Source organism: Candoia aspera, chromosome 11, assembly GCF_035149785.1.
Source record: "Candoia aspera isolate rCanAsp1 chromosome 11, rCanAsp1.hap2, whole genome shotgun sequence".
In the NCBI taxonomy this organism is placed as follows: Eukaryota; Metazoa; Chordata; class Lepidosauria; order Squamata; family Boidae; genus Candoia; species Candoia aspera.
The window spans coordinates 24,810,512-24,837,888 of NC_086163.1; the positions used below are offsets into that span (position 1 = coordinate 24,810,512).

Sequence of the window (27,377 nt, forward strand, 5' to 3'; positions counted from 1 at the left end):
CCTGCAGAAGGTCCTCTCCCCTCCTGTCCCCAAAGCAGGAACTCGGCCCCAGCGCCTTCCGTGCATCTCAGCCCACCACGCCGCTTCAGGGAGCAGCCGTTCCCTTTCGGAGCGCAGCTGACACACTCAGAGAGCCCGCTTTGCCAGCCTCCAGGTGGCTCCTGCTTTCCAGAGAGAGTCTGTTTATTTAAGCCAGCATTAAACTGACAACATTCACTTTTCATATTTACCAAAAAGAAAAAAAGGCAGACAATCTTTCCAAGGGTTGGAGAATTCACCGCTCTGTCAAAAGAAAACGTTCCAGCAAGGATGATTATCATCTCTCTTCCTCCCCAGCCCAGAGCTCAGACAGCAGGGCAGCTTAAGGCCTCTGCCTTGAACGACTAAGGAGGGAAAAGAGAAACACGCTTCTAATCGCAAGCAGTAGAGGGGAAATACTGGCTTGCCATTACAAGCTTCTGGGGGGGGGTTTATAGAAAGACTGAGTTCTTGAGGGAGGAGGGGAAACAGTCTTGACTCTCATTGACACCCCGCTCTTTCCATCCACTGTAAGGAGGTAAGTAGTGAGGGGGGCAGCTCAAACACCACAATTGGGAAAAGGCCCTTCTCTCTTCAGGAGGAGCCTCTCCTGCAGCTGAGACATTCTTGGGGAAAGGGGTACTCCAGACCAGGAAGGCCATTTCCCTCACCTGCACACGACAAGCTTTGGGGGAGGGGGGGGTGCTGCATGCATATAGGCCAAGGGGCAGCAGGGCCACTGTTTCCAAAGGTCACTTCATGGTGTAAATTCAAGGCAGGTTCCACAGCTGCCAGAAAAAGGGACATCTCCATCTTCCTGGCAGCATCTCCCCTACTTCCAGGTGGCCTGTTCTCCCCGCACACGTAAGCCATGAATAGGGAATGGGGGAGGAACAATCAGCACATCGGAATCTACGCAGGTAGCACCAGGGAAGTTCCTGGCTCTCTCAGGAACGCACGTGACCTCACTCCTGCAAGGGCCGCACTTCCACCACGGGCAAGTGTTGCGTGCTCCTGTTCCTCTCGTCAGACCAAAGAGGAGGAGGAAGAGGGTGGGAAGCGTAGGCTGGAAGGAGGAGCGGTTGGGGGAGAAAGGGCACCCACTCCTGGAGAGCCCTTCGCCAAGGACCAGGCACGTTCACGCAGACCCTTGCTGTCACCACCGCTTCTTTAGGAAGGAGCTATCATTGTGGATGAGGAGTAGCTGCACCGCTGGACACAGCAGGCCTGAAGGAGTAGAGAGGCCAGTCTTCTTTCTGGCCCTTGGAGAGGCTGGTCAGAGGGCTGGAAGGCCAGGGCCCCAGGCAGGAACCCCCACAAATCAAGGAGAGCAAGGCAGGAGCAACAGTCCGTGAGGCTGCAGGAGAGTTAATTCCGCAAGGCAGCCAATCTGGAAAGGTGAGAGAGAGGAAGACCATTAACGCGCAAAAAGTGAGTCTCCGAAGAGGTGCCAGAAAGAGCTATTCAAAGGCTCTTCAATTCCGGCCCTCCAGGCTTTCTTGAAGGCTGCCCAGCAATTCACTAAACAAAGAGTATCCGGCAGCCTTCAGCATATTTAGACCTTGTGAGGTCTTCCCTCTCAACTTTAGCCTTTTGTTCTCATAAAGGTTTTTTAATACTTCTTCTGGTCTGCCTCGCTCTTGTGAACGCACACTGTAATTTCAGCTAATTAAGGATTAACTAAGGTTTGGGCTGTGTTCATGTGCAATGCTCAGCCAGGATGTCTTTCAGCTCTAATTTCCTGCGCAAGCCGCAACGGCCTGGTCCACACATGATGCCAAACCATAATGGATGAGTTCACAATACACCAAGCCAAGAACAAACAAACAAAACAATGGATTAGCTTTACTTCTGATCCAGGGCTGTGGTTTGCTACTAATATACATCTGTATCATAATGAGAAAAGACGAGTAAGGAAGAAAAGGGGAAGGGCTTGTGAAATTATAAATGGCGTGCACAGAAGTGTTTTTCCCCTCTCCAACAAAATTTGAATTAGGACTGGGGGTGGAGGATATCACCCGGCGACATGGAAAAATGAGATGCCTTCAAGATAGAAAAAAGTTTTTTTTTCACAAGACGCATCACTGACTTGTACCACCACGAGACCCTGGGATGTTTCTCCAAAAGAGCATTGCGGAGAAGCAGCCATTCCCTTGACAGAGATGCAGCTCAAAGGCATCTTTAGCAGCCTGTGAGCACAAGCAAGGAACGGCGATTCCTTCCGGAAGGCTGCCACCGCCTGCCACATGACTGGGCCGGCTGCACCGCTGGAGTCATCACAAGCCAGGCAGATCTTCCAGGATTAACCATGGCAAGAAGCAAGGAAAGCTGGCAATGCAGCCCCCAAGCAGCAGCAGACCTTGGGGAGAGGGGCTCTCAGCAGGCCAGCTGTCTTCCTTCTTCAGTCCCACCCTTTCGTGCCTTTGTCGGCTGAGCGCATTGTATCGTTCGCCTTCTGAAAAGCGCCACCTGTCTGGCAGGTTCTAGACCTATGGGATGAAAGGAGCTGCCAGATGGACAGCATCCAGCCAGAGGTCCCGTCCTGTGGGCAGACAGGGGGAAGCAGACCAACCTCCGCGACAGCTGATCCTCCTGCGAACGCGTAGAGGTCTCGCCCACAGCCGAGGCCCCCTCGGGCAGCTGGTTCAGCTGGTCCATAATCTCCAGGCCATTCTCCTCGGCAATCTGCACGATCAGACTGTCCACTTGCTCCTGGGGCGTTGTCAAGGTCATGGCCGAGCTCATGGAGTCCTCCATCACCTGAGGGGAGCCAAGTGGGGAAGCTCTGTGACAGACTGACCAATACAAGCAGCAGCAGCCGCCGAGATCAACAGACAGACCACCTGAACAAACTGCATCCCAGGACGGGGCTGAAGCTCAATGAATTCACCCGCCTCTTGCTAGGGAGGGATGTCCTCTCACTGGCCTAAACCATCATCCCACTGTCTTCCCTTGCCTTCTTTCCAAGCAAAAAGCGTGTGGCCACCTCCAGTTCCTTTGTCCAAGCAGTTGGGGAACAGGAAATGAGGGTGCCTCTTCCTGCTCAACAGCCAAACATGTGGCACAAGGGTGGAACATGGTGCTGTATTCCCACAAGCTCCATTCCGTGTGCCACCGACGTGAAACGTGACAGGGGCTGTCAGTGACTAAGCAAAGCACCAGCTAGCAGATTTAACACTGGACGCTCTTTAGCCTTCTTTCAAGGCCTGCTTGCTCATCATCGGTGCCACCCGCTGGGTCTGGAATAATGTCTGCTAAGTGGGGAATTCCCACAGACACCCAAACACTTCCACAAGCATGCGTAGAAGCCAGCAAAGGCTAGAGAAGAGCAGGAGCAGGTTTGCTGGCAGGAGAATGTGAGAATGTGGCTTCCCAACCCCCAGCTCTGAAGCTCAGCGTCCTGTTCTGCAGAGTCAGCGTGCAGCACTTACTGAAGTGTGAACATCCAAGTTCTGGACCTGCTGCTCAAACTTGTCCATCACAGCAGAAACCTTCTGAAGGTCCATGGAGCTGAGAGCTTTGTCCAAGGCCTTGGTCACCTGGGCCATATTCTTGGTTACCTGCAACAGAGTCAGGAAGGGTATCCACCTTAGCAGAATCACACCAAGCTGGGGCCGGTCCTGAAGAGCGTCTGCCCCATGTGACCATGGGAACAGCAGCCCAGATCAAGACCAGCGGAAAAACATGCAGCGGCCAGTCAGCAAAAATTTCCCAAGGAGTCCTAGCTGCATGGTTCCATCCTCTCCAAATCCTGGAAGGCCTGAGGAAGGAAGAGACTCATGGCCACCAAGTCCAGCTCCGGCTGGAATCTATTGTGAGCTGCAGGTTGAAAAAGACTCAGGCAGAGTGGCAAAGGGTGGATGGGGCAAGAGGAGGCCGGCTGGCCTAGTAGGAACCCAATCGGTAATTTCTGCTTATGTGTCAATAGAGTATTGCCCCCGAGCAGCCCAGCTGGTTGGGAACTAAGGGAGCTGTCCACCACCCAGAAGGCACCAGTTTAGTGTAGATTATCTTTTATAGCCTTGGACAAGGAAAACTTCTACCCGTTCAAACGAAGCAAGGAAAGGCCATGTATTAAAATACAGCTCCTTACCCCCTTCATGGTCACAGCTGTCTGGACCTTGGAGGCCACCGCATCTACACGGGAAGCCATACGGAGCCAGTTCAAGCCTTCGTTCTTCTTCCGGATGGCATTCTCTGCGTAGACACGAGCGCATTCCACATTCTTCTGCTGAAGGGCCTGGAATTCGAGAAAGGGAAGACCCCTCAGAGCCAAGCTTCACAATTTCCCCAAATAAAATCAAGAGTGGAGGGAAAGAAAAGGGATCAGGTTTCAATAGTTGCAGACTGAACCGAGGGTATTCTACAAATTCAACTGCTTCGGAAATGAGGAAGAAAAAGAAAAGCAGGGGTTCCGCAAGCTGAGAAAGACATGGAGGATGGAAACAGACACAGGGATCCAAAGCAGATATGCTTGTGCTAAGCAGAGAGAGGAAATACCTGCAGACAGTCTTTAACATCAAAGACTCAAAAGATTAGAAGTTTGATGGGTAACCAAAGTGTGGCAGCCCAAAAGCTTGACGGCAGCAAAGATGGAAGCCCAGCCTTTGTAGCAGAGAAACAACTCAGTTGCCAAGAGTCATCACCATCCATTACTCCTAGTGTCGGCATTCAGGCCCTCACCTTCTTGACTTTGGCTTGTTCTGTTTTGGAGTCCTTTTCAGCCTTCTTGGCAAGCTTCTCCAGCTGCTTGGCTGTAAACTGGAGAGAAGCAGAGGTTCAGCAGGCCTGTAGGCAAGACCCACCCCCCAATTCCTGCTTGCTCTGGATACAGCAGAGGAATATGATGACCCACTTGATCCAGTGGCTCATAACCGGGTACCAGATGAAACACCACAGCTATAAGAGTAACAGAGAGAAAAGCAGATTCTACCATGAAACTTCAGAACAGAGGGGCATCAACCATAAGTCTAATTCAGCATGACACACCTTTCTGGTCACCACACCTCCACAAACAGCATCGCAAAGCTGGAAAATTAACTAACTAGGGAAACAGGGAACTAGAGCAGTTCCCCAACAAGGCCTTCTCCATATGGAAGGGTTACAAGCTTTGGGGCTTCATCATTTAGAAAAAAGTCAAGGAAAAAAGTAAAGAGAATTTGGCTGGCAGAAGCCAATAAAGTTGTTCATGGCATACAAAGTGAAGAGGCAGTCTCCCCCTCCCCTCTGATACCCCAAAAGCCAATGGGTCTTCCCAATGATTACATGTTGCTGCCTCCAAACTCAGAAACAGCTGCTGTCTGAATACCCAGCACTGGGAAAAATGAGGAGGCAGCAACGGTGCACCATTGCCTGTCTGTGGGCTCCCCAAAGGACTGATTCAGTATCAGGGTACTCCTTCCCTGGAAACAAAGGACGGAAGTCTCTATAATCAACCATTCTTAAACTACAAATGTCAAGCAATTATTTGGTTTGGCGGATACTCAGAAACCCTTCATCTAATGCCTCATTTAAGCGCAGTAACCTGAAGCTCACAGCCCCATAGAAGGTCAATCATGTTTTAAAAGACAGAGATGGAGGGATATGCACTAAAGGCATAATGGATAGCGATGAGGCCATTTTCTGGCTCAGCTAAACCACTCCAGGTGGCTTCAGAGAAGCTGCCATTCCCAGATTCCTTAACAAAACCAGGCTAGGAAGTGTTCTCTTAGAAAAACAGACATTCTCTGTCCAAGGAGGACAGTGTTTCCCGACCAAATACAGCAGGTGCCTAATGTTTATTGAGAAAAGTGTAGATCTCGGTTAACTGTGCTGCAAGAATTCTGATTTTTAAGCCCTAGGGAAAACACATTTGATAACACTAACACTCACCTTTAACTGGAAGAGTGTATCTGTGAAGAGAAAGATGAGAGCAGTTGGAAGATTTAAGCATAAAGGGAAGCTTCAGTAGGAAGAACTTATTTTAGGAAACACATTCACAACATTCCTTCTGCCCAAATTTGGTGTGCTCCGCAAAATGTTTCCACAGATTTTAAAAATCCATATACAAAACTGCAGAGTATGTAGAAATGTTTTATTAGAGGCTAAGAATATGAAAGCAAATAATTCCTAATGTTTTTACATTTGTAAAATGTATTATTTTCCCAGTTCTACAACTGCAGAGTTACTACGATACCTTGGGGCTTATCCCCTTGGCCGCTTATGAGTTTTAAGGACTAGACTCTTCAGAAGCAGTTTTGGAGACAGCAAATGTAAGCTATAAATTCTTCAAATTTAAAAAAAAAAGTGGGCCACAAAATTCCAGCACTTTCTCTTTCCAGACTCAACATTCAATTCCAAAAGTGGCAGCAGTGTTTCTCCTCCTCCTCTGAGGAACAGGAGGAGTGTTTCTCCTGGAGAAACATTCACTAGTGAAGATGCTCAGATAAGCAACTTAAACACAACGTCACCTGCCTGGCATGCAGGAACATTTCTCCTGGGATATAGGAAAAATATATTTCAGCATGCTAAAGGGCCAACTTCTGAGGACAACGCTGCCTCCCATTCCCTGAGGATTTCCACAAGACCAATGAATCTCCAAAGGGTCAGAAGAATATCGACTACCCTTTCTGAGTAGGACTTCGCACGCAGCATCTACAAACTAAACATTACGCAATCCCAGAAGATCCAGTGATTTATAAGCACTGAGCAGGAGTATGGAATCTGTACCGGCAAATCCCACTGATTCAAGACCAAATGCCTCAGTTTTCCATTTACAGAAAATGAAAGGTAAATCCAGGACATCCACTCCCGTGGCACAGGACCCCACGACATCTGCAGTTTGCAGAAACTGTGACTGAGTACGTTACACTGCATAATTCAAACCATACATTCCCCTTTCCGATTTAGTCTACTGCTGGGTGCGGGGGGCTCGTTCTTTGTTCGCTTGCTCCTTATCTCGCCCTTTCTACAGGGGCTCAAGGCGGCCTCCCCAGCACGCCCTCCTGTGGCGGGGGGGGGGGGCGCAGATTGAGAGAAAGTGGTGCAAAGTCATCCAAGGATCTTTCGGAGCTGAGGGCAGGCTAGAACCAGGCCTCCCCGCTCCAGCCCAACCCCTTGACCACTACGCTCCATTGCCTCCCATCACACCCTTGAAGCAGAGGCACAAGCTGACAAGCCCCCCTTCCTGGCAGCTCTTCGCCCCGTCCTCGTCTCTCCTCGGTGTGACGAAAGGAGGGAAGGAGGAAATGCCCCCCCGCGCTCCCTGAGCGAAGCCCCCCCCCCCACTGTCCACCCTCTCGGCTGGAAAGCCGGCCGCCCACAGCGCATCCGTCCTCAAGCCTTGGATCCAAAGATGGGACTCAAGACAGGACGGCGCTGGAGGCGGGGGCTGCCCTCGAGGAAGCCCCCCCGGTCACCCGCAGATCCCAGACCGAGGCCTCCAGAAGGGCCAGACTACAACTCCAGTCAGCCGCAGCCGGGAGGGGCCGAGGCTGCCCGAGATGATGGGCCCCGGCGTCCCCAAAACGACCGCCCTCCGCCTCCCCCTCCCCTCCCTGCGGGCGACACCCCAGCCCCTTTCCACGCCCCCGGGAGAGAACTCTCACCGTCCATCCTGGCTGAACTCCTCGGCCGCCTTTCCTTGCCAGGACTTCCGGGTTCCGGGTCCGCTCCCTTCCGGCTTCCTTCCGCTCTCGAGAGGCCCGTCCCTCGCCGAGGAGGGGCCTCGGCCGGCGGCGCATGCGTTGTCCTGCGTAGGCGGGAGAGGGAAACAAAAGGAAAGGGCACCGGAGGCGGTCACGTGCCGCCTCAGGGGGCGGTGCTCGAGGCGATGGAGGTTGCTGCGGCAACGAAGAGCTGGATGCTGCTGGGGGCAGTGTCGGCTTCCATTCTGATTTTATTTTATTTTATTTTATTAAAGAGGCGCCTCTACGAGTTAACAAGGTTAATTGTAGAGCAGTGCAAAGCATCTTTCCCCAAGGGTAAGGCTGGAACTGCAGCGCCACAATCCCCAGCCAGCACAATTGGCTGGCTGGGGATAATGGGTTTTGAAGTCCGATCCCCCTGGAGTCTCCGGCCCGGCCTCAGGCGGGCTGCCACACAGGGCTTTCCGCACCCCCGACGCGGCCCTACTTGCGAGGGTAGCCTTGACGCCGCACCAACATGGGTTGGCCGTGCGTTCAGACGCGACTCCGAAATGCGTGTCTGGGGAAGTATCTGCAGCATCAATACCGGTCGCCTCCGTGGGAAGCAGAGGGGGCCTGCAGGCTGGGTGATGAACTCTCACCCCCTCAGATTGAGGTCATTGGTCGCTTTTGCACCTGCAAACGTGATGGAAGCAAAATTAAATTAAAAAACTAAAATCAGCACCTAACTTTGGAGGAGTCAGAAGCAAAGCTCCTTCTGCATTTGGCTGAAATGAGAGGCCTCCCCCCAATGGTGAGTTCTATGGAATTACTGAAATCCCCTTCAAATGGGATCCAAATTATAATAATATAAAGTCAGCTCTATTTTTCTTAATACCCTAGAAGTGAGCCTTTTTTGGCTTTGCCCTTTCCCCCTCACCTACCCCTACATTCCCTTTTTTTTTTTTTTTTTAATTTCTGCAATGCTTATGTCATTCTTTCCAAACAGGCTCTGAGGAGCTGAGCACATGAGACTGAAGCGGCTTGGGGAAAATGAAAAAGGGGGAAAGGGTGGGAGCCCACAGCCACCCACAAAATAATGAGGATTTTTGTGGTTGTCTTTATATTGCTTTTTTTGGTTTTTAACTCTTAACCGCCCAGAGTTGCAGCAGTGAAATGGCAGATAGATTCATTCATTCATTCATTCTGGCCTCTGCTTCTTTTGCAGGATCCACATCGCTTCTCAGCACAGATCCTGTGGGAGACCCATCACCCCCTTATTCTTCCCCACCTCAGTCTCTCTCATACCTCATTATTATGGGCCTTTGGGGGGCAGCCACTGATTCTAAGCTCAGAGGAGGAGAAGAGAATGTGTTGCAACAGAGAGGCTCTTCCCTGAACTGAAGCCCCTCCTGTGGTGGGAGCCTCTGGGGTCCTCCTTCTTTGATGATGGCGCTTGGCTGGTGCTGAGTCACAAAAGGACCTAGACAGTGTAGGCTAGGATGTAGTTGTGCCAGGTAGGGGGCGTGAGGACTTTGGCTTATCTATGGGGCGCTCGCACAGCAAACATGAAGAAGTGCCAGGAGGTAAAGTGTTCTTCCTCTTTAAAGAATGATGCCCAGGAAGGGTGCAGATTAGAGGCGGTGCAGTAGCTTGATCTCTGCACAGACAGGAGCAGATAAGGTTGAATGAAGGATGTGCCCTTTCAGCTGCAGGGAGGTGATTCTGTTTCTAAATGACCCTCTGTGTGGACACAGTGGAGAGAGGTGCCCACCTATCCTGCTCTGTTACTTCCCCATTTGTGGGGACAGCCATTGGTCTATCCGTTTGTTTAATGACAAACATTAACGAGTGATCTTTCAGCTGGCCAGGCACACATTTCAGTCCATCCTGCAAATGTAGACATTTGCTTTCTGATAAATATGATGAGGATCAGATATCAGCATTGTCTGTCTCTGTTTCAGAAATAAGCTAACACAGGTTATTTCCCCAACTAAACAAATCCAAATTCGTTTACTTTTTAAAACAATATATAAAGCACTGTTTAATACTTGCCCCCCTCAGTATGGGGGCAAGGAGAGACCTTATACTAGACTGCACAGAAAAGTTTAACCTCCCATCATTTCTCATCAGGACATCTTTCTTCTTCAACCTGGTGGCCTCTGGTGGGTCACTGCCTTTGAGAAGCTCACAGTAGAAGGTGGCAGAGTCCTTGGGTTAAAGACAGATGAGAACAGGGTTGGGGCAGGTGCTTATAATGCCAGGAGAACAGTTTAACATCCTCCTCAGTAGAATGTTGGGTTGCCAGTTCACAAACTAGTGTTTTGACCTGTAACTGCTGGACTTCTTCAAGAGTTCCTTGAAGATAGATATTTTCTAACTATCTCAGGACCTCCAGTTTTGCCCACAGTAACTGCGTTTGGTGGGTTCCGTATAGCATTTAGAATATGGCTGGTAGATCTCCGTGAACAAAGCATTCACTCTGTGAACTCAAAGCAAACTGTATTCTCTTAAAGCACTGCTAGAAATGAACACCAGAGTTCGAAGAAACACATCTGTGCAGGAGAAGTCTACTGATCTTTGCAAGCATAATAAGAAGTGTGCTTCTGAATGGCAAAGGTTGATGGCACAGAACAGGGGAAGACATTTGCCTCCATTCTTTGGTTATGGATTTCCTAGAAATATCTAAGCCCATGGATGAGAGGCAGGTTCAACCTCTGCTCAGAAATGAATGTAGTTCAGTGTATCTAAGCCACTCGCAGAGTCACTTCTGGGATGGTTGGAATGTGTAAGAAGGTGGGGAAAACCATACACTGCCCCAAGCTGCTTGTAGCGGGCCTGAAAATGTGGCTGGATGAAAAACCTCTCATTAGAACAGCCTTTTCTAGCCCGGTACCCCGCCTTCCCCAGAATGGCCAGCCAGGATAGGCCAGACATCCCAGCACAACCGGAAGGCTCCAGATGGGGAAGGAAACACCTTACTCCAAGATCCTGTGTGGTCCAACAAGATGCTTTTATTTTCTGACTGGCTGCTGGCCTTTGGAACAAGCTACCATAGTGCAAAGGAAAGGCTCCCTCCTGCTTTCTTCCTTTCTATCCTTTCTATTTTTGTCTTCTCTCAGCAGCTCACACCCATCGAACTGTAGACAACAGCAGGATCAAGGAATCCAAGCAAGCCTTTCAAGATCCAAGGTTTCAAGATTCAGGCATTCAGCCCTCGACCTCCAAGGGTGGGAAGAAGGTGCCGCCTCACCTGATGCAAGTAGAAGGTAAGGGAGGCGGCGTGTTCTCAGCACACCATGAATACAGCGAGCTGTTAACCTGCCTCTTTCTCAGCACATTGAATGAAATGCGCTGTTGCCTCCAAAAAGCATTTTTGTTTACTTCATTTTCTGCCTCATTCTCTCACCTTTACAGCAATAAGCAGGGGACAGAAATAGAAAAAAATGCTTAGTTTTTGTTTATCTAAAATAAATGAAAGGTCTCGAGGCAGTTTACAATGCATGGTAATCCTTTAAAGCAAATGAAAAAAAGAGGGATAAAGGTAGAGAGGGCTCAGTTCCACTTCTGCTACTTTTTTTTATAAGAATTTTACTAAGTTTCAAGCAAAGATAAAAGAACAGAAACACAACAAACTACAAAGAAAAAACCTAAAAAAGTGTGAAAACACAAGAGAATTTTTTTTAATTACAAAAAGAGGTGACTTCCAACTTTTAACAGCAAGGATATACAACAATTTTCCATAATCAATCCCTTACTCTGTATGAAACCAAAATCACATTATTTCTATAAATCATTCCATTGGCACATTATAAAAATCACTAAATACAGTTGCTCCCTCCCCTTATATTAAAAGATAGATAGATATGGATATAAACCTCCAACTTCACCCCAGAGATAACATGTATTTAATTATTTCCTTCCTACTACTATTCTCTACGTTCCTGTCTACTATAATAAAGATCAAACTAAAAAAACATACACTGTCTGCCATTATACTTGATAATACAACAATTTTAATAATCTTAATCATATTAAACCCAAAACCAGACATTATTTATCTTTAACGATTTGGATTAAGGTTATTAAGGTATAATATTCTTAATCCAAACTGTTGAAGACAAATGAAGTCAGCCAAACCCTAAAAGCAATCCAGATAAATATTCTTAAGCCCTTATCCCACTTCAAAATAAACCAGAGCATTTACATATCCCACAATGAGCACAGAACTTTTTTCTTAAAGAAATCAAGCAGCCCAACTGCCCCCCTCAAAAGCTCCAGCTCCTCTTCAGAAGACTCCCATACATAATAACCCCTTCTTTTCCATGCGGTTCCATCAGAAGGTCAATGTCACGTATGTCTTGCAACTCGATCTCTGCCTTTAATTTCTTCAGCACGGCTATCCACTCTTCATCCAGCATTTCAACAGAAGTCGAAGAGACATAAATTCCTCAATTTCACCCACGACATCCCCAACCAGGTGACACATTTTAGAGCTCATGTTTTCCACAATGTCCTGAATGCCTTGCATAAAAGCTTGGTAGGAATCAGAAAGAATCTGTTTGAAATCTTGATGGAAGTCAGAGAAAGTCTGTTTAAACTCCTCCATGTCTCAAGCAGTAGATTATGCTGCCCCCTAGGAGCCTAACCGGCGAAAGCCAAAGTTATGAAAGAATGTGTTTACATAAGTGAAAGTGAGATAAGAGGCAGTTCCCCAGGGAAAGTAGAAGCAGAAAACAAAGTTCAAAACAGCCGAAGGTATTAGGAAAATGCTAATACCTTCAAATTTAGTACAAAAATAGTAACAGGGAGACAATACTCTCAATCCTCCTTAATATTTGGATGGAAAACAAACCAAAACTTTAAAAGAATTTTTAAAAAAATTAATTCCAAAAATAACGATAAGCACCAAGAGAACCCGCTTCTTCTTGCTGTAGAAAGCCTCTCTTAGGGTTGGCGTACTTAAAAGAAATATAAATTGGGTGAGTTAGAAACAGGTGGCCAGTTTCAGTGTCCTTTTAAGGCTACAACGCGGCTTGGAAAATGGTGATGACCCAGCCTCCCACTGCTCTTACCAGTCGAGCGCAAATGCAGTTTGTGATCTTCTGGCTGCAAGCAGCCGTCCAGAGGACAGATGGGGTGATTCCAGGTGTTTTCCTTTTTCCAGAAAAACACTCCAGGGCTTCAGGAAAAACCTGCCTGAGCCCGAAAAAACTGCCTCATTGTCAGTTCTGCCCGCTGAGCCCACAGGCACAGCTGTTCAGTCCACCATGTCCCCACCGGAAGTCCCCAGTTCTGCTACTTTAAGGCAACTGGCACCTGGGCTGCTTGTTTGGTGTGGGAGGTACTCTGGCTCCCTGCAAATAGATAGTAAAACCTGTATACAACTCTCCTACAGCTGCTAAGGCCTCTGGCAGACAGTGGGGCAAAAGGATGTTATTCTCCTGCCTCAGAGCAACCCTGGCTGCAGCGGTGCATTTTGTTCCAGCTGGACAGCCATATCATTACTAGGCACTCCACAGCAATTCCATCTTTCCTTCCTTATAAGTATTATTCTTATTTATTTATTTCATTAAATTTGCTATGACCCTTCTGGCAGTTTATGGCTGGGCGAGAGCAATATCTGGAGCCTCTGTGCATAAAGCAGGGCGTTGCACAATAAAGGCTTGTCTAGAAGCACCTTATCCAGATTCTTGATTCTTCAACTGGAAATGAGGCAAACCTAATTGAGTTGCTGAAACACTTACTGATAGAAAGTGTTGCCAGGTGTGATAAAAAAGCAGAGTGTGTTGGGAAAACCAGATCTGAAATGGGAATTCAAGTCACCGTCATTATCATCATCACATCATCATCATCGTCTACCCTTTTGACTCCAAGTCCCAGGGATCATTATTTTCCATTATTACTGTACAGAAGGCTACTCATTCATTCTGCAGACCGATCTTAATGTGAGGCAGACTTTTCTTCCATGTTCCTGGAACCTGTTCTCATGCATCTGAGCCTGCGCAAGTGTTTTCCTCTGACACTGAGCATCACTTTACATCATAATGGTAATGACTCTACATGAAGAATTAGGCTGCAACTTTTTATATTTCCAGATGATATGTGAAAGAGAATTGACGTTTTCATACACCCACAGCCCTCAAATCTGCAAATTGTTCATCCTTTTGAAACTTGCAGTTTGGGTGGAGGGGGGTTGCACAAGCCCCACCTTTGCTTGCTCCTCAAAATGCCAGAAATAATTCTGCAAGTTTCTACTTTTATTTACTTTGCAAAATATATGAAGGAACTCTTGATTTCCTACAATCGTTCCTGATATCTGCAGGCTTAGAGGAGGGCTTTATGCAGAATGCAAGAGCTTCAGGCAGGTGTCAGCTTTAGCAGCTGTTTGAAAATGAAGCCCCTCCGGGTCTGTACACACATTCACTCTTACTCTCCCAGCTTCCTACTGACAGTCAGTTGCAAGAAGCTGCTGTTAGTTTCCCCAGATGCGGCATTTTTATATTTCCTCCCTTCCTTGCAGTGTCTGCTGATAAAATTGGCAAGAAGAAAAAGCTGATCCCTAAGATCATCGTCACGGGCCCCTCCGAAGAAGTACTGATAAACAGCTTTACTGATGAGCTTCCCGAGACGAAAACCATCCGGGAGTCCGACTACACCCCGTTTACTGTGCACTCAAAGCCCAGCACGGTAGATGCCTATAGGATGAGCAAAGAGCAGTGAGTCCTGCCCACTGGAGAGCCCACGGTGCTCGGGAGGATGGAGACCGTCAGGAGCCTGGCAGCCGGGTCCCGGAGCCCCTCTCAATAAATGGGAATCCACCGCAATGAATCCTTTCATGGTTTCACTTTCCTGACCTCCATGGTCACCTTTGGAGGCGGGGGAAGAGGAGGAGGAGTGGCAACGCTTAGTCAAATGTAAATGAGGGAGCTGTATGTTCACTTCCAAATAAATATGTTTGTTAAATCTCTCAAGACTTCCAGTCAATAACAGATCTGTACCTGCATGGACAAACTGACGTTGGGAATCCACATTTCAGGTGCAATCCTAGAAACAGAATTTCTTCACTTCCTAAAGTGGGTAAGGTTCTTCTCAGCACTGCTTTCCCATGCGAGGGCTGGCTCCTGCAGGGAGCCGGGATGGGGCAGCCGTGGCCAGGGTCGAGAGATGGTCAGTGCTCCTTAGGGAAGGACCCCTGCCCTGAAGGAGGCGCTGGTGCCCCTCTCTGAAAGAGAAGCCATCTCTCAGTCCAACAGCACCGGGGGAACTTCTGCCCAGTTTCCAATCTTCCCTTTTTGGAGAATACGGTGGGGCGTCGACTACAGAGAATCCTGGATGAAGGAGGTTATTCTGATCCCTTCCAGCCAGACCCAGACACAGGACAGAAACTGCAATGCTCGCTCTCGTCAGGACTGGGTGGAGGGATTATGCCCCTCCTGATCCTATTAGCATTTGATCCCATGAACCCAGAGATCCTTCTGGATCACCTGCAGGGTTGGGGGCTAGCAGCATTTTATGGCAATTCCACTCCTTCAGGACGGGATGGGCAGGTCTTTCAATAGTGACGGAATGAACAATTGAGCCTTTGGCCGCCACTCTGTGGATCCTTTTTCACTGAGCATTTGGCGCTGAAGAAGCACTGTTATTTGCAATGTTTTGGCTTTGAGTCAATTTTATGTTTTACACATTTGGGGTTTATAACTGACTGCTGAGGAAGGTAATTTTGTTATTTTTGTTAGCTGGGCAGGATACGGCATAGAATAAATAACTTCCAGCTAAGGGTTTGGGACATCTGCTGGTAGCCTTTATACCTGGAGGGGTTTAACTACAGGAGAACAACCCTAGGCCTTAACAATAATATCCTGTAAAGCCACTGAAACTTTGATCTGACTCGGTGGTTCCCTCTCCCCCCACAAGTATTCTTAATTACCTATGGCCACAATAATCACCTATTCTCTCCCAGTTTGTTCATCCTCCCTTCTCTTTCCTCTGTTACTTTGTGTATTAAAAAACAAAACAAAACTCAGTTGTTTGTAAGGTCCAAAGTGCTAGTTAACTGATCATCCTAACAGGCCCATTCCCTAAATCCACAGGTGTTGGCATTGCCAAATGAAACTGACATAATCCGAAAGCTGCAAAAATATATGGAAGTTACACCCCCCAAAATGCACTGTAATTTGGGTTCATTTAAACTCGAACAGGCTGACCTTCTGGAGGCCAAAGGCAGAGCTGCAAGCGAACAGTCCACTGTTCTTTCCCTCCCCTCCTGTCCCAAAATGCTTTGAAATAGTAACAGGTTTTTATAGTAACTGAGGACCTCATGACAGCAGAGCCTTTAACTCTGTGTTTCTCAACCCTGGCGAATTGAAGATGGGTGGACTTCAACTCCCAGAATTCCCCAGCCACCCATGCTGGCTGGGGAATTCTGGTAGTTGAAGTCCACCCATCTTCAAGTCGCCAAGGTTGAGAAGCGCTGCTTTAACTGCAGCAATTCCACCTTCACCCAACACCTGCATAAAACAACAACAGAAATTGGTCGCATTGTTTTATCTATACTTGTTAATATATCTCCTCCCAGGAGGAGCCTCGGGAAGGCAGCGGAGCAGGGATGGTGCCCGGGCAGGGGCGACTGAGCCCTCTTTCTCAGCCCGCCGCTTCCACCCGCAAGGGACTACAACTCCCATGAACCCCCGCGCGAGGAGCCGAGTGCGCCTGCGCGGGAGCGGCCGGCGGCGGAGAGGGGCCATGGCGGAGCAAGAGCCGGACCCCCTGCGCCTGAAGCGGCTGCACGGCGGCTTCTTCGCGGTGCCCGCCGCGCACCGGGTGAGCGGACTCCAACTCCCGGCGCGCCCTTCGCGCTTTTCCGCGGGCGTGGTGGGATGTGTAGTCCGAGTTCACCTGCCGGGCGCCAGCTTGGGGAAGGGGGCGTCGCGTCGCCTCGCTCGGCCCGCGGAGTGCGCCCCCGTCCCCGCGGGGAGGGTCGGCCGCCCGGGCGTGGCTGCGCTGCCTCGTGCGCCCCGGCCGGGCCCCGGGCTGAGGGGCGGGGCGCCGCGCTGCCCCCGGACGCGAAGGGTCGCCCTGCGCCCGGGCCGGAGCTGCCGAGGCGCTCGCTTCCCAGCCGCGGCGCGGACCCCCTCGCTGCCCCGCCGGAGCGCCCGGCGGCGGAGGGCCGCGCGGCCTGCTCCCCCTGCCGAGGGCCGGCCCGCAGGAGCCCGCAGGCAGCGGAGACGGCCCTCATCCGGCTCTCCTTTCAGCTGGGAAGGTGCCGGAGCGTCAAGGAGTTCGAGAAGCTCAACCGGATCGGAGAAGGGACCTACGGCATCGTGTGTGAGCGCCAGCCCCCCGCCCCGCCCCGCCCCGGCCCGGCCCGGCCCGGCCCGGCCCGGCCCGGCCCCCGGCTCCCGGCCCCCGGCTCCCGCGAGCCCTCAGTGCCTCCTCCCTGAAGTGTCCCGGGGAAAGCGTTCTCAGTGGCCCGGGCAGCGCCTTCCAGATGTTTAAGAATTAAAGATACCTTTGAACCATGGAAAGGCAGCTGAGGGCCGGGGCTGGTGAAGCCGCTTAAAGAACAGCCGGCTTCTGGGGCGCTGCCTGGCTGCGGGAGCCATTCCTTGCTGAAAGGTGTTTGGTGGTGGGGGCAGGGGCAGCGGGAGGGGGGATCCCCAGGAGCTTGGATGGCTCTGCCTTTTTCAGATCGTGCCCGAGACACGCAGACGGATGAGATTGTGGCTCTGAAGAAGGTGCGGATGGACAAAGAGAAAGACGGTGAGCAGAGCGGGGGTCCTCCTGGGCAGGTCTGGCTCGGGGAGCACATTTCTCAGCCGGACCCCCTCCCCCGCAGGAATTCCCATCAGCAGCCTGCGAGAAATCACCCTGCTGCTGAGGCTTCAGCACCCCAACATCGTGGAGCTGAAGGAGGTGGTGGTGGGCAGCCACCTGGAGAGGTAATTTCCTGGGGACATGGGAGACGATTCCCCTTTCTGTCCTCTTAGTCCAGCAAGGGGTAAGTGCTCTCGCTGCGGCATTGCAGCATTGCCTTGGATTGCAGCAGATCCACCTGTTTGGAAAAAAGCATGAAACCTTTGCAGAAAGGGCGTGGGAGCGATGGGTGGGGTTTGCCTTTGTATCTTCAAGCAGACAAAGAAGAGATGTGTCCGTCCCAAGGCACACAATGTGAGCACCCAGGACCTGCCTCTCCTTAAGTCTCTTGGGGCAGATTTCCTGTCTCTGGAGGCAGCGAGGAACATGCCTATCTGTGATTTCCCCTGCAGCATCTTCTTGGTGATGGGTTACTGTGAGCAGGACCTGGCCAGCCTCCTGGAGAACATGCAGGCTCCCTTCTCTGAAGCTCAGGTGTGTCCAGGCTGAACCGCAACCGGGGGGGGGGGGGAGCAGGTGTGGTGCTCTGCTTGTTGGAGTGGCGGTCCTTGCCAAGCTGAAGGAGGTGCCAGGCGGTCTGAGGGAAAAGCTTCCATCCCAAATAGCCATCCCAACTTTTATAAGAACTGTGGCAAAAACGCGACGGAGATACGTTCTAGCTTAAGCAAGATATTAAAAAACTCTGGTATTCTCTGGTACGCTTTATACTGCCAACAGCCAGAGCTTTCAAAATAGAGATAAAACACAAAAACAATTACAGAATAAACCCAACTAAAATCAAGAGTGGGGCAAGGATCTGAAAAGCACATTTAAATTTTTTTTTAAATTCACTCGATGCCCCAAAGAGTACCATGCAGCGCAGCCTTGCAAGTTGAGGCGTGGCCTGCTTTGTCTGAATGGGCTCTATTTTGTTCATTCACACATCCCCCACGATACTTTGCTTTGTGCTAGGCAGGCTGAACAAGCACAAGGTATGTGAGGTCTGTGCTGTTTTGCAACTGAGGAACGGTCATTTTAGCTTCTCGTGCTGGATCTTGAGTTCTGAGTGGGATCCAGCACAGGACAAGTGCTGTCCGAGGGCCCTGCCATGACCCTCATGTGTTGGCCTGCCTCCTCGCAGGTGAAGTGCATCGTTCTCCAGGTTCTCCATGGTCTTCAGTACCTGCACAACAACTTCATCATTCACAGGTGAGAAAGGCAGGGATGGATCAAGCCGTAACAGGGAGGGGGGCACTGGCGCTGGTGGCATCCGCTCAGGCGAGCCCAGCCCCCCGGCCTTCCACAAGCCCGTGTTCCATCAACCAACAGGGACCTCAAGGTGTCCAATCTGCTCATGACCGACAAAGGTTGTGTGAAGACAGGTGAGTCAGACGCCACCTGCTCAAGGCAGTCGCTGGAGACATGAAGCGGCAGAGTTGCCTGACCTCCCTGCGCCGTCTTTTTTTGTAGCGGATTTTGGGCTGGCTCGGGCCTACAGGGTTCCCCTGAAGCCCATGACCCCGAAAGTGGTGACGCTGTGGTGAGTTGGCTCTGATCGATCCCGCGGCGGAGTCGCTTGGGGCATTGTGGGAGGGAAGGGGGCCCTTTGCACCCACGCTCAGCTGCCCCATGAATTAAGGGCTGTGGAAATTGCCTGGAGAAGTTAACAGATGCAGCGCACACAGAGTGATGTATCGACCCTGTTTGCCAATTGTGCACTTTGAAATGCGCAAAATGCCAGACGCAGTGGGGCACAGGAGCCTCTCGCTCTACGGTAGCAGGATTATGGCAGCGTGAGGTGAAGCTATTGCCAGCGCAGCCCCTTTCCACACACAGCCCTGCTGGTCTCCTCCCGAGTACAAATGGACTGGGTGTTGGCTGGGCCTGAAGACTGCTCCCGCCCTGGAGCGCCTTCATTCTTTCCTTCCCCATGCAGGTACCGGGCCCCTGAGCTGCTCCTAGGCACCACCACGCAGACCACAGCCATAGACATGTGGTGAGAAAAGATCTCCAACCTCTCGAAGTGTTGGGCTCTGGCTGGGGAGGGGGCAAGATGCTTTTCTCCAGGGTTGCCTTGCAACACTCCGAAAGAGCGAAGCCGGGTTTGCTTGGGAGGGGGGTTGCTAGAAGGGGGTCTCACCACTAACTCTGTCTGCCTGCAGGGCAGTGGGCTGCATCTTGGCGGAATTGCTGGCCCATAAGCCTCTGCTGCCTGGGAGCTCTGAGATACAGCAGGTAGACTTGATCGTGCAGTTGCTGGGCACCCCTAATGAGACCATCTGGCCCGTGAGTACTCTCTGCCTGCTCTGTCCTGCAGCTCTTTGTTTCTTTGCGTGCCTCCTTTGCGCTGGGGTTCACTCTAAGAAAACCACAATTCACACATCACTGTTGGTTTGGCTTTGGCTTAGCATGCTGCAGGACTCGGGCGTTCATGCCAAAGCATGGCCACTGTCCCAAAGGCCCCTTGGCCAGATCCTTCCTGCTTCCTGCCCAGAGGAGCTTGCATTGAGTCAGGCAAGGGAATCAAATTTATGAGATAAAGCATCAATACCGACTCTCTCTGCCCATTAAGGCTTTCGTCAGCTGAGCTGTCATGGAATGCAGTTTTCTACCACCCTGGCTACTCTAACCAGATCCTCTACTGGAAGCTCTAGATCTGTGTTTCTCAACCTTGGCCCCTTGAAGATGGTTGGGCTTCAAGTTGAAGCCCAGCCATCTTCAAGGGGCCAAGGTTGAGAAACACAGATCTAGATGATGCCTTGATGTGTACCAAGTCGCAGGCAAAAGGCAAAGGTTTGGTTGTGTCCCCCCTGCCCCTTTTCCAGGGCTTCTCCAAGCTGCCCCTCGTGAGCCAGTATTCTCTCCGTAAGCAGCCCTACAACAACCTGAAGCACAAGTTTGCGTGGCTGTCCGAGGCTGGGCTTCGCCTCCTCAACTTGCTCTTCATGTACGATCCAAAGAAAAGGTAACCGGCTTCCTGACATGTGCCTTCATGCAACTGGCTGTTTGGATGCCCCCTTGGGTGGGGGAAGGCTTGACCGCCTCCCTCCCGGCACAGGGGGTCAGGCCGTCCAGTGAAGCAGAGGGGCGGTGAGTTCAAAGCTACCTGCCAGGCTGCTGCTGCAAAACTCAACTTGAGCCAAAAGCCCGGCTTTCCCCGGGGCCAACCCGTGTGGAAGCCACGGCTGCTTGGCTTTCTCAGAACGGTGGTGTTGGCCCGGGTCTTCTGGGGAGGGGGCAGCAGAGAGGCTGCAGGACAGGCTTTGTGATTTGGCGGGGGGGAGAGAGAAGGAACTGACTCTTCACTGCCACATCTCCTCCCCAGAGCAACGGCCGGGGACTGCTTGGAAAGCTCTTACTTCAAGGAGAAGCCATGGCGTAAGTCGCCCTTGGGGCTCCTTTTCTGCCGGGTGGGGCTGCTTCTTGCCTCAGGGCCCCCACACCTCTTTTCCTTCCTTCCAGCCTGTGAGCCAGAGCTCATGCCCACCTTCCCCCACCATCGCAACAAGAGGGCAGCCCCAGGCACAGCAGCCGAGTGCCCAGGCAAGCGCAGCCGGCCCTGAGGTGGTGGCTTTGGAAGGCACCTGAAAGGTACTCGGGGGGCCCTCCTGAAGGAGAGGGGCGCTCAGTGGACAGGGGCTGGGCCTTCCCTCTCATGATATTCCCAGGGATGTTTCTGCCAACCCAATAACTGCTTGGTGGGGCAGGCCAAATTAGGGCGGTTCTGTTAAGAGAACTTAAGCTGAAAAGGACATTTTAGTTGGCTCTTCCGCCGGTTGAATCTGCCTACGGGCTCTGTGTCTCTAACCAGGAATCTCTCTCTCAAGAGTGGGGGCTGTCTCCCCATCCACAATCATTCCTCCCTTTTCCTGTTACTGCCCTGTGAAACCCTTGCCGGCTTTCTGAGCAGTGCTTCTGTCAAGGCCCAAGAGCCAGAGAGGGCCCAGCGATGAAGGACGCAGATCCTACCAAGAGGGAAATGGGCCTTAATGTTCTTGGGATGGAGACTTGCATCGTCTCTTCTTCTGAGGAGCAGCAAAGCAGGGTCTGTATCCTCCACATCCTGGAGGGGATCCTCGGTCCCTCCACGCTGCTCCTCCTCGCCTAAAGGCTGCTGCTCAGCCCGAGACTTTCCTCTTTGGAAAGGCGTTTTGGTCAGGGAGCTGGATTCTGCCGCTCCCCGCCTGAGTTTCTCCTCTCGTCAGCTCTGGATGCTGAAAGAACAAGCGAAGCACTCTTGCTGGAGCAGCGAAGAAGGGAGCGACCCTCGAGGGCCTGTGGAATCTTCGAAACTGCTGCAAACGAAGCAGCCCGGCCCTCCAGCAGACCTTGGGACGGCTCCTTGTCCTGGCAGCACCAGGCCTTCCAAGGAGCAACATGCCTCGCCTGGGCTGGCGTGAGGAAGGCAGCTGACCACAAGCAGCCCCCCCCCCCGTGCCTCCCTTTCCACAGACAGCCCTTGGGGGAAGTGGGATGGCGTTTGAATAAAGAGTTTTCTCCCAGCCTGAGGATTGCTGAGATGGACTGAAGATTGCGGGGGTGGGGGGGATTCCCAGTCCAAAATGGTGGTGTCTGTGGGAAATCAGAGGCTGTTCCAAGCATTTGAATCTCTAGATGCCGCTCTACAATCACCACATTCTTGTGCACCCGCCTACGCGAGACGCAGCTCCCGTGGCCTGCTGCTTCTCTGCTCCTGTGCTATAAATAGATTATTTTGGGGTGGAGAGATTCCCAGTTCCAGCCACATTCCTTCTGCAGATGCATGCATGCCCCACCTGCCCCCTCAAGGCCTTTCTGCTTCAGAGGATGAAACTGGGCGGCTCTGCAACTTAGCAACAGGAAGCCACCCACCTCTGATGCCCAGAGGCAGCAGTGAGGGGCTCACCTTCCCCAGCCCATCTGTCGGGACTGCTCAGGCTGGGGCCACTGAAGAGGGTGCCCCGAGCTCATTCACGAGATGGGTGGTGCAGAATATGAGAAATGATTCTGGAAGCAGGAGCTGACCCACACAGCCATCCTGAGAGAACATGGCTCTCTTCCCTGGGTTGCGTGCCTCCAGAACACTCTGCAGGAAAAACAGGGCCATCCCGTTGAGCTGCTTGGGCCTCTTCTGCACAACAGCAGCTGCTCCCGGCCCTGGCTGTCCTCATGGAAGATGCTGTCGGGCAGGCAAGGGCTTTTCTGCAGGCAAAACCAGGCTACCCCAGTCCTGAGCGGGCGCAAAGGTTCAAACCCAAACCCATTTGGTTCAGACTCCAAGCCACAATGGGAAGGGGGCCCAGATATCTAGAAAATCAGGTAGTTTTTAGTTAAGTTTATTACAACTGCACCTTTTGTAAGACATTGTCAAGGCAGCAACTACAACGGGGCCCATTCTGCTTTTGTAAAAATGCCAGCAATTCCTCCCTAGCTTGCTACTTAAGCAAGGGGCTCTGCTCCGGCCTCTGCTCTACGGGAAGCGCAGGAGGTCAGGAAAGACGGGATGAGCCAGGGCCACCCTGGCCTTGCCGCTCTGTCTTTCCTCACACAGATTCCAGAACAGGGGAAGGAGAGCAGCTGAGTTTTGGAATGTCAGAAAGGGCCAACACAAGATGTGCGTTCAGAACAACACGGTCCCAGTACCAGAAAAAGTCTCTGGCGTGAGGTCTGCCCTGCCCCACCCCCCCTTGCGGGCATCTAATCGAACCCAGGCAAAGCCACCCTTCCCTTCACTCCTCCATCAACAGGGTCTGCCCAAGTCCGTTCTGGTAAGAGAACAAAGGGCCGTGCTCAGCTGCTTTTGACTGCCCTGCTCAGGCAAGCAGAATGGGCACAGGAAAGCTGGCCTGGCGTGGGTGACTCCTGAAGAACTTCCAGGACAGCCAGGCAGGGTGTGCGGCGCTGCACTCTGAAGTCCAGCCGGGCTTCTCTGCCTACTGCCAGGCCCCGCTGGCCTCGTGCAGCAGCCTGTCCACCTCTGTTCGCTGCAGCCACAGGCGCTGCTGCTTCTCGCTCTGCAGCTCCTCCACGCGGTGGTGGTTCCGGCAGATCTGAGCCCCATCGCAGCTGCTGCCATGCAGCAACTTGCAGGTGTTGCAGCAGGAGCAAGGCAGGGCCCCTGGGGGCAGGCAGGAATGCATCTGATAGTGGGCCGGCTCAGGGGCCGGCCCCCTGCCCAGCGGCGGAGTACGGCACAGGCTGGCAGGGTTGAGGTGGGGGCTCCAGGGCTGCCTGCACGGAGGGGAGGCCGGGCTGCTCGGGGGGGCGGAACTCTCAAAGGGGGTGCTGGAGGCCGAGAGCGAGCCCCCCGGCTGAGCAGGAAAGCCCACTTCGGAAGTCCTGCTGAGCTCGCGCCTCAAGGAGATGAGCGAGAAGGAGGTGGCGAGGTCGAGCCCCTCCGAGGCCAGGAGTCCATTGCCGCAGGAGGGCTCCCGGCTCCAGGAGGGCTCGCTCCTGGTCTCCACCAGGGCCTCAGGGCTCCACGGGGGCTGCTCCCGCCTCAGCAGCCTGGGGCTGCTGCACTCGCTGAACGGGGTGGGCTCCTGGGAGAACAACCGGCTTCCCGGAGGCTCTCTGTAGGGGCCCTGCCTTTCCGGGCTCCCCTGGTAGAGATCGAGCCCCTCGGCCAGCTCTGGGCGGGTCTCACGGCTGCGCGGCCACCGTGTCAGGCTCTGCAGTTTGGCAACACACCTCTCCAAGCTGCCCTGGGCCTCCCTCCGGGCCTTTAGTAGCTCGTCGGGCAGCACAGCTCGCGGCTCCAGTTCCTCCACAATCTTGGCCAAGATCTCGCACTCCACCCTGGCTGCAAAGAAGCAGCAGGCTGCACAGAGCAGGTTGGGGCCCGGTGGCAGCCGGGAATTCACCAGGTGGAGATGGTCTTGCTGTACATAGCCCAGTCGGCGGAAGCTCCGGGCAAGGTCTCCTTCTGGCAGGACCCCCTGAAGGACGTGAACGTAGACCCCCGAGAAGGTCTGCAAAGAAAGATGCCCGTCAGCTCCTGGGATTGCTAGGCCCTCCCCTGTGTTCCCCACCCCCGCCCCAAACAAAATTCACCTTGACGGTGCTAAATTCCTTGCGCCAAGGGAAAAAGTACAGATTGACAGCGGCCAGCTCCAGCACTTCAAAGGCCCTGCCGAGATCCCGGAGGGCCCCTTTCAGATCCAGGTGTCCCCGCAGGGCAGTGGCCAGCGTGGCAAAGGTCTCCTCCCCATCCAGGCTACAGTGAAGCCCCGGGTCCTCCAGCAGGCGGTGCCACAGCAACTCCTTCAGGGAAGCGTCGCTGCAGGCCCCGACGTGGCCCCTGCGGAAGTCCCTCTCCAAGCACCGGCGGTACTCGTCCTGCAGCCCAGCACTGGGGTTCATCCTGAAGCTGGGAAAGAGGCGGCTGGTGGGCCCCTGCACACGGAAGCTCAGCCAGCGCATGCTTCCCACAGGCAACTGCCCCCACACCTGACCAAGACAGGGGAGAGGGAGGCAGCCGCAGGGCCGAGTCCCCCCACCCCACCCCTGTGTTCCTCCAGACCAGCCCTCTGGTGAAAGTGACCCGCTGCCAGATTCGTTGGAATAACCTTTCTGGTTTGGGTTTTGGAAGGAAAGGACTGTTTTTTCTCCAGCAGAGGCTATACAGGCCAGGCACCAAAAGGAACAGAAACTGCAAAGATGGGCAGGACTGAGCTGAGCAGGTTGTGCCCACCTGGCGGGAGGCAGCCCCAGTCTCCCTTTTCCTTCCCAGGACAGGGGAAACTGCTGTTCACCTTTCAGGGCACCGGGGAGCTCAGCAGCCGGAATGCCAGAAGGGGCCGGCTGCGCCCCCCACTAACAGCCGCGCGCGGGGGCGGGGGCGAGCGCGAGGCCCCTCCCGCTCTCGCCGCCGGGTTAGTCCTAGGAGCAGGGAGCCCTTGGAAGCACCTGGCGGGGCTTTTCCCGAGGCCCCCCTCCGGCCGGGACTCGGCCTTGGATCCCCTTCGCCGCCGGGATGTCCTGGTTGCGACTAGGCCTTTGGAACCGGGCGAGGCGGCCTCGCGCAACCGCAGCCCTCAACAGCTGGGGCTGGAGGGGCAGCGCCGAAAACAAAAGGCGAAGCAGCAGCAAAGGGAAGGTGGCTGGGGGGGGCCTGCCAAGCTGAGGCAAAGGAGGGCAGGCAGACGAGCTGGCAGGGGAGGGCACAGCCCGTGCCACCCGCCCCGCCCCCGGCCAAGGCAGGGGAAGCCCCCGGGCGGCTGGCACTTCGTGGCTCGTTGAACGGGGGACCCTCCCGGCGCAAGACCATCGCCCGCCCGGCCGCGCTCCACAGAGACGGGTCAGCGCCTCCGCGGGGTCACTCGGCGGAGCGGAGACGGCCGCGCAGCACCGGGATCCCGCCCGGGCGAGGCGGATTCGGGTCCCGCGGGCATCGCGCGGGGGCAGCGGGCTCGGGGCACGACCAGGAGGGCGCCCCGGGCTGGGGGGCGCGACGAGGGGCCGTGCTTGAGGTCGGGGGGCGCTGCGCGGGGCGGAGCCCGGGCCAGCCGCTTCCCCGGGAGCACAGCCGCAGCGGCTCCGCCGGTTGGGATTCGAACTCGCGCCCCGCCGCTCACCTGCCGGCGCCCGCTCGAAGCTCGCTGGCTCCCGCTCGCCCGCGCGCTCCCGACACTTCCGACCCCGCCCCTTGGCCCCGCCCGTCGCAGGAGGAGGTTACGTCACAGCACGAGCCCGACCATTAACTCCTTCGGTTCTGCAGAGCTCGTGGGCGGAACAGCTCCTCGAGGTGGGGTTCTTAGGAACCCGAAAATTTACAATGAAGGACGTGTCTTTTTGAATGAGCGGCTGCCGACAGTCAGTTCTGCTCGTTCTCGAAAATGAGTGGCTCCTGTCTTCGGGGACACGCATTTAGGATGCCACTGTCCCTCCTCTTCACCTGCAGAGCTTCAGCCTGCGAGCACGAGGTGGCGCCCGAGCGGGCAACGGCCCTTCCGACGTCTTCCCAGCCCGGCAGCATCAGCTCCCCTCCCGGCGGGTCCGCGGGCCGCTCTCCCGGCTGGCTTTTGCCTCGCCGCGGCGCGCCAGGGCCCCTGCAACGGGTAGCGCTCTTCCCCGCCCGGGGGCTCCGTGCCCGCTTGCAAAGGGGGCCTCTTGGGTCTTCGGTCTCGGGGCGCAACTGAAGAGCAGCCCAGGTTCGCCAGGGACGACGCGGGACCAGCCACCCAGGGCTCCCGGCGCGCTACCTGAGAGCAGCTGCGCCCCAAGAGCTGCCGAGCCCTGCGAAGAGCCGCTTCTCGCCTGCCGGGCTGCAGGACCGAGGCACCGCAAGTTGGGGCGGGGGAACCAATTTGTAGGGTGGGATTTCTTTGGAGGCCAGGGGCACCACCCAAGACACGCACAGGGGTCCCGTTCTTGCCACCTCAAGGAGCAGCGCCTTTGCCAGCAGAAAAACAGACGGATCGCAAGTTTAGCCCCGTAGCCCCCCTTTAGCCTGGTAGCTCCCTCTCCCCTCAACCCTTTTCTCCCCTTCTCCCCCGGCTGCAGCGTTCTGTCCTGGGCTCCCTGGACGCTTGCACTGTAAGCTCGATCTCCCTGCTAGAGCCCCTTGTCTGTGCCTGCCAAGTCACCTGCACAGGAGACGGGTGCGACCCATTTCCCCCCTCTGCTCCTTGCTGAATCCTGAAGGCAGCAGTGCACAAGCCTCAAAGCATCTCTGCGTTTTTTGGGCCTCTTTCCTGGCCCAAAAAACGCAGGAAAGCCTTCTCCAGCCCCCCAGCATGGATGGCTTGCGCAGGATGGGCCCACAGGTTGCTAGATAAGGGGGTTACCGTTGCATGAAGTCGACAAGCCCCGCTCTGAGCCGACTGGTCCAAATGATTCACCCCACCCGCCAAAATAACACCAGCCAGCTTCATGCAACAAGCAGGGCACACCGCCCCCAACACCACCCCAATAAACACA

The 27,377-nt window shown here is 53.6% G+C and overlaps 3 protein-coding genes across 6 annotated transcripts; 1 reads left to right on the forward strand and 2 right to left on the reverse strand.

Annotated features, from left to right (window-relative positions):
• Window positions 1–910: 910 nt before the first annotated feature.
• On the reverse strand, window positions 911–7,662 carry CHMP1A (charged multivesicular body protein 1A). The gene is made up of 7 exons (XM_063313142.1): window positions 7,605–7,662; window positions 5,890–5,909; window positions 4,702–4,779; window positions 4,112–4,258; window positions 3,450–3,578; window positions 2,591–2,778; window positions 911–1,408 (listed from the first exon to the last, which is right to left on the reverse strand). Exons 1-7 carry the CDS (start codon window positions 7,609–7,611, stop codon window positions 1,387–1,389), a joined length of 591 nt encoding a protein of 196 aa, XP_063169212.1. The 5' UTR covers window positions 7,612–7,662; the 3' UTR covers window positions 911–1,386.
• An 8,686-nt stretch (window positions 7,663–16,348) lies between these two features.
• On the forward strand, window positions 16,349–21,948 carry CDK10 (cyclin dependent kinase 10). Of its 3 annotated transcripts, XM_063313134.1 has the most exons (14): window positions 16,349–16,445; window positions 16,877–16,949; window positions 17,313–17,384; window positions 17,461–17,563; window positions 17,891–17,972; window positions 18,619–18,686; window positions 18,807–18,859; window positions 18,948–19,017; window positions 19,414–19,473; window positions 19,640–19,763; window positions 20,303–20,442; window positions 20,803–20,855; window positions 20,940–21,068; window positions 21,289–21,948. In XM_063313134.1, exons 1-13 carry the CDS (start codon window positions 16,368–16,370, stop codon window positions 21,038–21,040), a joined length of 1,077 nt encoding a protein of 358 aa, XP_063169204.1. In that variant the 5' UTR covers window positions 16,349–16,367; the 3' UTR covers window positions 21,041–21,068; window positions 21,289–21,948. The 3 variants fall into 3 exon arrangements, with proteins under 3 accessions (XP_063169204.1, XP_063169203.1, XP_063169205.1); XM_063313133.1 differs by lacking the exon at window positions 21,289–21,948 and having other exon boundaries at window positions 20,940–21,096; XM_063313135.1 differs by lacking the exons at window positions 19,414–19,473; window positions 21,289–21,948 and having other exon boundaries at window positions 20,940–21,097.
• Window positions 21,949–22,776: 828 nt separating this feature from the next.
• On the reverse strand, window positions 22,777–26,108 carry SPATA2L (spermatogenesis associated 2 like). 2 transcript variants are annotated; one of them, XM_063313126.1, is made up of 3 exons: window positions 26,033–26,108; window positions 24,510–24,825; window positions 22,777–24,427 (listed from the first exon to the last, which is right to left on the reverse strand). In XM_063313126.1, exons 2-3 carry the CDS (start codon window positions 24,816–24,818, stop codon window positions 23,390–23,392), a joined length of 1,347 nt encoding a protein of 448 aa, XP_063169196.1. In that variant the 5' UTR covers window positions 24,819–24,825; window positions 26,033–26,108; the 3' UTR covers window positions 22,777–23,389. The 2 variants fall into 2 exon arrangements, with proteins under 2 accessions (XP_063169196.1, XP_063169195.1); XM_063313125.1 differs by lacking the exon at window positions 26,033–26,108 and having other exon boundaries at window positions 24,510–25,068.
• Window positions 26,109–27,377: the final 1,269 nt, after the last annotated feature.